Source organism: Mercenaria mercenaria, chromosome 18 (assembly GCF_021730395.1).
Source record: "Mercenaria mercenaria strain notata chromosome 18, MADL_Memer_1, whole genome shotgun sequence".
Taxonomy (NCBI): domain Eukaryota; kingdom Metazoa; phylum Mollusca; class Bivalvia; order Venerida; family Veneridae; genus Mercenaria; species Mercenaria mercenaria.
In genome coordinates this window covers 63,816,053-63,826,634 of record NC_069378.1, presented here as the reverse complement: position 1 = coordinate 63,826,634, position 10,582 = coordinate 63,816,053, and the positions used below count along the sequence as shown (strand labels likewise).

Genomic DNA, 10,582 nt, shown 5'->3' with positions numbered 1-10,582 from the left:
ACAATAAACACCACCCCAAAATTGATTGCTTCGATTCAGTTTGGAACGTTTGATTTGATTGTTCAAAAAGTGATGAGACACACTGAAATGCAAATGAAGCTATATTGCAATCAGTTTCCTTGTCTGCCACAAGCAGTAAAGCGTTCTGCAGCGCGTCAGAGCTTTCCGTCGTTTCTATGATAGTTATCTTTGTCAGCTTATGCATATATCGCTTTAAAACTACACTAAAACATCCCTCTTCGGCGTATGGTGTCAAATCTTTTACTATTGTTCCAGCAGTCGCTAAAAGCAAATCAAATTTAAACTGACTACTTATCTCTCTTTCAGGATCTACCTTTTCGATTTCCTGTCGCAATATATCTTCAGTTTTCAAAAGTATTTGTTTCGGATCTTTATACGTGTAAGTCATTTTCTTTTCTCTTATTTGCATTAGCTCCTTCTTATAAGCGACGATTACAGTTTCCTTTATGCCATTCATTTTTGCTAGCAATTCTTTGATTTTTGATTCTGAGAATTTGTGAAAAGAATGGTTTAGATGAAGTTCGTTCGTTGGTACAAACTCAAATAATGAGCTTTCTGAAACCGTGTTTTCTTCAAGAAGATTTGACTTTCTGTCCGAATGACACACTTCTTGTAAGCACCTTGTCGTATCTGTAAGGACAGACGGTTCTCTTAAATCAAGATCAGGCGATTTCGACCATTCTTTCCATGCTTCATGGAAACAATCATCATGACTAAGCAATTTCCTAGACTGGCTTTTTTTATTTATTATCTTAATAAATGTTTTATACTGGTCCGAAGTCACTAAAGGTTGATTCTGTTCTCGGTAGAGGTTAACTTGTTCAGATATAACTTCGTCATTTTTCTTTATCTCCTCTTCGAAGTTTTGCATGTAAACACGTTTCCATTGCTCAAAATTGCTCGGAACCACCTTTTTTGGTTTAGACAAAAATTCTTTCAGTTGCTTTCTAAACAGATCTGAGACTTTCTTCACTGACGTATAATACTTCTCTTCCGTTTTCCTAAAATATGAACTTTTACATGTTAAGTTTTCTTTTATATTTTACTGCTTTTTCGTCTACCTTTTCTAAGAACTGCTTTAGAATCTGAAAGAAACCTTTATCCAAATCTAATTTGGCCTCTGTCTCTAGTGTTGTTTTGAATTCAAAAACAAAGCTATCTTTGTTGATAGCATTCCAAAGTATTTCAATATGTTTAGCAAAGTCAGTCAGTGAAAACATTTCGTCGTAAGGTGGCATAAACTCGATAAGTTTCTTTCGTACTTTGTCAGATTGTTTGCTATATCCAATGTTAATTGGGGCCATAGGCTGACCACCTTCAAATAATGCAGGTATATAATCTGTATGGTCAGTAATGTTAAATTTTATTATGTCTTTGAACAGCCTACGTGGAATTTGTTCTACTTCGCAAGCAGTGCTTGTGAGTTGATTTAGACAATTTTCAAGAATGCGAGTTTGCTCAAGTAATTTCTGTCTGTTTCGTTCATCTACGTTATGATGAACTATATTACATCTTGGGTGCAAACCTACAAGATTCATTCTCAGAAATGCATGAACAGCAATAGGCAAATTTTCTTGAAGGTAAGTAGCATTTTCACCCATCAAGTTGATGACAGTTGTATCAGCCAAACCAATGACAAATGTCGACATTTCGTTGTCATGCTGTATTGATTCTGTGGTTGTTAGTTTCGCTGCTTTCAAACCCTCCGTATCAATTGCTAAAATGTATTCAGCGTTGCTATCTAAAGACTTGTGCAGTTTGATTAATTGCATATACACGCCTTCTGTACACCTGCCTGCACTAACTGCAAATTGTAGTCCAAAAATAGTATTGAGGAAGGTAGATTTGCCGGAGCTTTGAATGCCGAGCACCGAAATAACGTATACTTTACTTTTAGCTTGTGGCTTTTGTACATCTAAACACTGAGGTAATATGGAAAACACGCCTTTTATCCATCGGGTTGGCACATAACATGCTTCTCCGTCCAAAATTTCAACTGGATAACCTTCAAGTAAAGCCAAACATGCAAATCTTGGTATTTCTTCGTAAGGCAACTCTGTATCCTTCCCGCAGAATATCGATATATTGTCCTCAGAATGATAAAGGCACGCTTCATATGTCTGTCCTAGTTCCCTTATAAAATGTTCAAGGCCAAATGAAAATTTTGCCTTTTTTGTGTCAAGATCTAATAGTTGTTTCTGTATTGATATTCTCTCGTGCTCCGTTGCATCAATCGTTTGTTTCAATAGTTCTTGGTACTCATCATAGAATGGTTTTAAGGTTTTCCTCGATAGAATGTCTAACTGAAGCTTTACCATCCTCAAAAATATTTTTCTGCTCACATAGTTTAGTTTAACGAATGCACCTACAAATAATTTCATAGGTGCAGATAGACCATTTTTCTTAAGATGAAAGTATTGAGACTGTCTAGTTTTAAACATATCTTTTTGTAAATTAGTTATGTTACCATAACGTTTCCTTTTTGAGGGATCTAGCTGATCAAATCGTGCCAGATCGCGATCCATCTGAGCCCATTTTTTCCAAAATCTTTCTTGAAGAGGAAGTAATGTGTCTTTTCTTTTTTCTTCTTTGGTGTCACGCACTTCTCTCAATATATCTGATGAAATTTCGAAAGCTTCAGTATAATGTATTTCAGTTTCGTCTACTCTATATTTCATTGAAGGCAAATTTTTTGCAAAGTCAGATAGAACCAATTCTCTGCCATCATCAGATTCCATTTTAGAAATGACATGATGCAAGCTCTCAAGAACTTCACAGATCATATCTTCTTCAATTGTTATTATGTCCATTTGAGTTTCCGAAAGATGTGAGAATGAATTGTCTAAAAAAGTTGAAATGACAGTAAAATCTGGCTTTTGGTCACTTATCAAAATAATAATACGTGATTTGTTTTCACATAATATCTTTAATATACCTTTTGAATTTTCTAAGTTACAGAGTGAACATAAAACAATAGTTACTGTTGCTAACTGGCCAATCAGCTCAACTTGAGAAAGGTTTTTAGTAGCATCTCCACGCAAATTGAAAAAAATGTGGGGTTTAGTTAGCTGTCCTTCGTCATTGTCAGAAGACAGAAACCATCCTATTTCAACTAAACCGTTCGTTAGATCTGATTTTTTTCTTTTTGAACCCTCAGAATTTCGGTTGAAAAACATTGGATGGGGTTTTTCGGATCCACCAATGATACTATTAAGCAAAGAAGATTTCGAATATTCGTTTTCGCCAACTCTTAAAAAGGCAACTGATTTCATGCTTTTATCAATCAATGAAGTTTCTACCCATGTGTCAAGTTCCTGAAATTGACCTATCAAAGAACGCAAAGGCCATAGATATACAAGTAGACGTTCATCTTTCGAAGGTTGGATTGCAAATGGTATAGACAACTTGCATCCCCACAGATGCATTACAAGATCCTGCTTAGCTATTGGATCACAGCATAGGAATACTGCTGCTAACACGTCCAAAGGATGGACATTCAATATAGAAGAATCCCTTTGTATTTTCCTCTTCTCTTGGAAGCTTTTGGGTTTAGTTCCTGCTCCAGCGTTTTGAGTTTGTATATTTCTTGCATGGTAATTATAACGTGTAATTTTGTCAATGAACTGCCATACGGCCGTCACCGATTTTTTATCGCTGCTTAAACTTTCAGGAGTAATTTCATAAAGTTTTTCTCTGGTCAGTTTCTCTGGATAATATTCTTTAATATCAAGTAGGTTTAAAAGTTCATCAAAATACTGTGTTTTTGAAGCTTCAGCCATTGTTTTGTTTTAATAGTATTAACTGGTTTTTACTTACACCTCAAACTAACCGTTGTCTATTGGCCAAAGGAAAACGACTTCCATCTTTAATACAAACAATAGCAAGTCTTTGTTGCGGTCGACGATATCTGAAAATAATTAGAACATATACAAAACTGTGGTTAAATCGACTTGTAGCGGTTTGGAAATATTGCACATTTTATATTAACTGTGATGGCGTACATGCACAAATACTTTATTATTTCGTTTTAATGTTTATACTGCAAATGGTTGGCTTTCTGTGTTGGTCTACTGCACAATAATAAGTACAAAATACATTTAGTAAAGACATTTTATTTAGTATATTGGTGTATGTGCTATCAGAGATAAAAGGTAAGGGTAGATTTCTCGGAAGCACAAAGCCTCAGAGCCACGCATTTGCAAAGTAGGCCCACAATAAGAAGATGCTATAACGGATACAATATTACAGTATTACAGAGAGATTGCTCTAAAATCCAACAACAACATTAAAACATAATGTGAAGTATAGATAGAGGGGGTGGGAAGGGTAAGGGGGGAGAGGGCTGAAGGGGTAGTGCAACAAGGAGAAAGAATAACAAGGACTAAAATACAAAGGGAATGCTACGTTCCTTAATCACAGTTACATTACAACGTAAATCACAATAGCGCAGATATTTATGTACCAAAGATAAACACACACAACCACACCCAAGTAACTAACATATATTAACAAAGAAGTAAGATACAACAAACCGTAGCGTACTGCTTAAGACATACAAACACACATATAAGCAGGAAAAATCAATCGTGAACCGTCATAGGATTCCGTCGGGTCACAAAAACTCATAGTAATTTAAAGAAGAAGAGATGCCAAAAACAAGGGAGCGCAATTGCAAGGGGAAGGAAGAAGTGGGGGCGTGGAGAGTGAGAAGAATAAAACGCTACCAGCAAATAAGAATATATATGCAACACAAATACAGACAGACAGAAATCCTATCAGAAAAAGTCATGCATATATTTTGCACAATCATATTTAAAATGCGCTTACATTATAGAATATGCAATTCGTCTCTATTCCGTGCAAACTGAGCACACATAACCATTCGTGTTTCTTATTGAATGCATGTAAGCAAAAAATCTTGGGGACTTTATACCCATAGTATCAAAAGAAATTCTTTGAAGAAGGCACTAAATTAAATTCATGCGGCCAGCTGTTTAGAAGTCACAGGGTATAATAAAATTGTTTGACAAAACCATCGCATGACACCTAAAAGTATACCTCTTAATGGCTATAATCAATATGTGTGATAATCCAATCAAATTCAATCACGACAAAACAGATGCACGTATTTCTTACAAAGCATAGATATGACTGATGTGTGATGTGGCTAAAATCGCAATTATTTACTTTTATATTCTATTCATTCCGTAAAGTACCACATACCTGGTTTGCTGGAACATTCTTTTACTGGGATCAATATGGATCATTTACTCTACATGTCGAATCATTCTGTGAAATTTCAACATACTGTGTTAATTTCTTCTGAAGTTATTGATCGGAAATGCTATTCAGTGTTCAGGCCTGTGACCTCGACCTTTAATTAAGAGATCCTAAAAACAAAAGAGAGCCGTAAATGCTATCTCCCTATGAATTTTTAAGGTTCTATATCAAATGGTTTTCTAGTTAATGATCGGAAATTAAGAGTGGTGGAGGGGAGACATAATTATGCCAGTCATCTCAATATTTAAAGCTTAATGCGAAATTGTAAGTTATCGCAAAGCATAGTGAACACTAACAAGCTTTAAGTTTACACATTTACGTCGATACTCTCTCCACATTTCAACAATTAATGGTCGGGCCATAGATCCTTTTGTCCACTCTTAGAAATGTATTGTAGATGCAGGTATGAGTACGTAATCTTGCATCGTCATGCATTATCATTAAGTAGACATGCAGTTGAAGTGCTAAAAATTTATTTCCAGTACTTATGCATCTTATACTGAGTTGTTTTCTTGAATTAATTTCATTGTGCAAAATTCTACAATTTGATCCAAACAGTTTTAGTGTAGTATCGTAGTTTATATGCCCGTAAAGGTTTTCTTATAGCGTTTAATAAATTAACAGCAGTCTGTTGTTTGGTTGTCTTAAAACGACTTCCCATGCATATACTCAGTGTTGTTTCTTATTTTGGTCGATTGATAGCATATAGCTCTTTAAGTATAACTCTTTATTAGAGTATGCATTGTATTAACTACCAGTAAATGTTCCAAACCTCTTCCTTTAGTTTTGGCTTTTGGCAAACTCAGTGTTTTTGTAACTTATATTGAAGATTATATAACGAGTAGTTTATAAATAAATAAAAACAATTCATGAAAGCAAGTTGGTACTACCGTCTTTTAAAGACAGTCCGAAGTATCCCTTCTGCCACGCTACTGAACTTACAACTGAAAATTTCCAGGAAAAAGGTCAAACGTCTTATAAATAATAGATACCCAAGCGTATCAGTAAATTTGAAAGAAGAGGTTACCGATAGTAATTATTTTGTTTCAGTTACGTACAAATGTATATCCTACTCCCCCTCAGCTAAATTTAAGGATTTGTTATGACTGAAGATTAACGGCATACACGTAATTACACAACAGCTCGTCCGATCAAGTTTCAAAATTATATTTCGACCCCTCCAATATATTTCGCCGTTCACAAAACAAGAGGGTCTTGATGACCCTGATTCTCACCTGATTAGTTGGGCCTAGAGCCTCTCTTTTCCTTCGATTTGACCGGATGACTTAGGTTTTGACCCCGCAACAAACATACGTAGAGAGCAGTTGACTAAGTTTTACGAAGAAAGGATAATAAATGTGGCCCAATTTTAAGAGTGTTAAACTTTTCATGTGATTTGAGCACGAAACCTAGTTTCTGACCCTACATGACTCAGGTTTAAACTTATACTAGGAATCATCAAGATGAATGTTGCCTCTAGAATGTTAACAAGCGTCCCTTTCATTTGAGTGGGTGGCCTAGTTTTAGACCCCACATGACCGAGTTTCAATTTTGACTAGGGATCATCAAGATAAATATTCTGACCGAGTTTTATGTAAAAATTGTGGCCTCTAGAATGTTGATAAGCTTTTCCTTTGATTTACGCGAGTTACCTAGTTTTTGAATCCATACATTCTGACCAGGTTTCATAAAGATATAAAGATATAGTAATAAATGTTACCTCTAGAGTGTTAACAAGCTTTTCCTTTGATTTGTGCGGGTGACCTTGTTTTTGATTCGAGATAATCTAGATTATAACCTAGTTTAGCTCAATTATGATGAAAGCTTCCTGGAAAAAACAACAGTATTTGTGTCATATGAGAGGGCGTGGTCGTAACCCTAGTAGCGCTCGAACCTGCGACCCCTAGATTGAGCGGCCGACACATTAACCATTAGACTACCGCTCCCCAATCATCAGGATAAACACCCTGAACAAGTTTTATTAAAACTGAGTTAGAAATGTGGCCTCTAGAGCTTTAACAAGCTTTCCATTCGATTCGAACTTGACCTAGGAATCATCAAAATAAACATTCTGTTCAACTTTCATGAAGATGAGGTCATATTTGTGGCCTCTCGAAAATATAGAAGCGTTCCTCTGATTTTGATGGGTGACCAGTTTTTGACCCAACATGACCCAGTATCAGACTTGACTTAGAGATCATCAAGTTAAACATTCTGACCGAGTTCAATGAAGATATGGTCAAAAATATGGCATCTAGTATGTTAACAAGCTTTTCTTTTGTTTCGAGCGAGTGACCTCGTTTCTGAAGCCACATCACCCAGATTTGAAAATGGCTTTGGAATCATTGATATAAACATTCTAACAAATGTCATGAAGATAGAGTTAGAAATGTGGCCTCTACAGTGGTAACAAGCTTTCCTTTGATCGAAGCGGGTGACCTAGTTAGTGACCTTCGTGCTAAGGTGAGCTATAAAGGAAACAAAACTGGGAAAACAAGACTAGCATTACTATTGAAGCGAATCCTCATTTACTCTGATATACCAATGCAAAAGTTCTCCGTGTTGCTGAAACGCTATGTAGGTTTCCTAGTACACACTGCCAAAATAAACAACAGTATCCAGTTTAGTAAAAAGTGTGTTATCTGGCGGTCAATGCTATTATAGATGAAATTCATTTTTAGCAACATATATTTTTGTCAAAAACTTCAATTGGTTAGTCAAGGGTAAAACAATGAGTACGAACGGCCATGTTTGTAAAAAAAAATTAAAACATTCTAACATTTCAAGTGAAGAACAGTGGTAATGAAGATGAGTTATGCTAGAACTAGATATTTTGAACTTGATGTGAATTGTCGCTCGCTCAAAGTGTCTTGGTTAAAAGGTTATTCAGATACCAAGATGAACACTATCTTGGACCCTTTTCCTGAAGTCCTCTAGAGTGACATATTACCTTGACAAATAACATAATTGTCGATTTTAAACGCGTAAAACTCACTCAACATAGCTACTTAATTATTATCTATTCTATTCTGTACTGAAATGTACACATGCATAGATAGTGTCTAGGCTATTGCTGAACAAAAACTTTAATGTTGCGGCCAAAACAAAATGAAATGTATTGCTGGAGAAAATACAGAAAGCAGAATATTCACGAATAGTCTATATTTTAGTTACTTTCACATCAAATTATATACAGTTTCTAAAATGTAAGACCGTTTGACAGTAATATAATAAACAATCCATTATTTCTAGAAATTTAATAACATATTAAGTCATATACCATTTTCCCACTTTGTCCAATGGTAATGAGTGGCAAGCTTTATCTTTTCCTGTGCTGCATTCCATGTGTCAAAATCTCTTCTCTTTTATTTCATTGTTTTATTTTTTCTGCTGTCACAACAGCGGTCTTTAAGTTTCGTGCAAAGGACCTCAACCGTTCCCAGCATTTAACTTGTGTTGTTATATTTTTTGTCCGTTGTGATCACTTAGTGAAATAAAGGTCTGTATGACGAGTTCCGCTAACCCGGTGCTAAGCACTTGAGGGGTATGGTATGTTTCATTGCCTCACATGAACAGACTCAATCAAACTTCTGCCTCCTTTTTTATTTCCTAACTGTATGCCCTGTTTCACAAATTGTAATATTTGCAAGGTTAGTAATTTGCAATTATTTTAGAATTAGACGAGAGGTTTCTGACATAATCATATCATGTAACGATACAAAACCATTTTAAAATCATTTACACAGAGATAAGATACCCCTTTACAATAAAAACACTTTAAGTTGTATTAGGATCGTATGCCAAATGGTTTATTCTTTCCAAATGTTAAAGGTTCGTAATATTATACTGAAAGATAATTATTGTGCTCTCTGCAAATTTTACGTTCCTTTTCAGAATAAGAATGAGTGATTTTGATTCACAAAACATGTAATTAACTGTATATTGAGAAACAAAACTGTTATGATATAAACAATGTGTTGAAATATGTAATCATGCTGACTTATGTTATTACTATTTTTTGCAAATTCGAAACACAGATTCTGGTTGATATAGCACTATAATCATATCAAGATTTTATAAAATGTAAAAAGAAATAGTGGAAGCGTTTCAGTCAATCCAGTAACTCAGGCAAAATTATTATACAATAATAGGTCTACTCAAATGTAGTCTAGCAAAATGCCCCGGAAATCGGTCTTTCGTTGGAAGAAGGAATTGACAAATAAGAATGTTTGGACACATGCGCTGTTTTTCTGCATGTATTCATTTTTATTTATTTATATATTTTTCATTTATTTATACTTTTTTTATTTTATATTTATTTATTTTTTATTTATTTTTATATTATTATTTTTTATTATTTTATGTCTTTATTTTATTTTATTTATTTATTATTTGTTTTGATTTCTGCGTTTTGTCAAGTTTATGTCTTGGAAAACAGCAAAGAACAAGACTGATTTTTGCAGGTCAATCTTAGTTCTTGACAATCGCTGGAATAATAAAACACTGCTACTGTAACATTAAAAGAGAAGGCATAATGACTAATTTCGCTATGTTGAGAAATTGACAATGTAAAATGTAGTGATATTCAATGAGACTAACTTACACGATAGAATTTAATAATCCCCACTAAAACAAATCTTCTATTTCTGTTTTATCTTTAAGCACGATTATGAGTCTTATTCCATTTGTAATATTCACAAATCTTGTTGATATTCAAAAAATTCTATTCATTACGTGTCATTCAGCCTAGTCGTGAAGACAATATATGAATGCGACGCAGATCAAATAGTTTAAAGGTTTATATGTTTACCTTGTTGCCAGGTAATTTAGGTTACGTATTATAATGAACGTAATTCAAAACACAAGACCTTCTCATAAATTAAAATTAGCTTATATATACACTTCTAGTTAATGTATAAATGCAACTTTTAAGCAATTGATATTCAGATTTTTTTGTTTTGCGTCCGTGTACGTACCTACAATGTCCATATTTTTGGCACAATTATCCATGTATTCGAGGAAACCGCTTTTTCGAGTCTTGTATTTTTTTTTATTCATCTGCAAAAATTGGCTGTTAGACTGGTGAATTATGTTGAGGCAGGCAGTCCCTGGCATCAAACTGATTATGTCCTCAAAGTAAAGAGAGCTTAGACCGATGCATTGAAAGGAGTTGTTTAAAAACTAAGAATTAAATTACATATGGAGCAGTTAGGATCATGGACTAATTTATTACATATAGTTAAAACAAACGCTTAAAAAATCAAACAAGTCGAAAGATTTC

General features: G+C 34.5%; 1 protein-coding gene across 2 annotated transcripts; it reads right to left on the bottom strand.

The window, feature by feature from the left end:
* Window positions 1-1,037: 1,037 nt before the first annotated feature.
* Window positions 1,038-10,090, bottom strand: LOC123537812 (interferon-induced very large GTPase 1-like). Of its 2 annotated transcripts, XM_053530452.1 has the most exons (3): window positions 9,905-10,090; window positions 8,582-8,923; window positions 1,038-3,928 (listed from the first exon to the last, which is right to left on the bottom strand). In XM_053530452.1, exon 3 carries the CDS (start codon window positions 3,798-3,800, stop codon window positions 1,038-1,040), a length of 2,763 nt encoding a protein of 920 aa, XP_053386427.1. In that variant the 5' UTR covers window positions 3,801-3,928; window positions 8,582-8,923; window positions 9,905-10,090. The 2 variants fall into 2 exon arrangements, with proteins under 2 accessions (XP_053386427.1, XP_045177580.2); XM_045321645.2 differs by lacking the exon at window positions 8,582-8,923 and having other exon boundaries at window positions 9,905-10,089.
* Between the last annotated feature and the right edge of the window lie 492 nt (window positions 10,091-10,582).

Bases quoted from the DNA above. Each gene is read 5' to 3' on its own strand.
- LOC123537812 (XM_053530452.1), bottom strand. From the start codon at position 3,800: ATGGCTGAAGCTTCAAAAACACAGTATTTTGATGAACTTTTAAACCTA.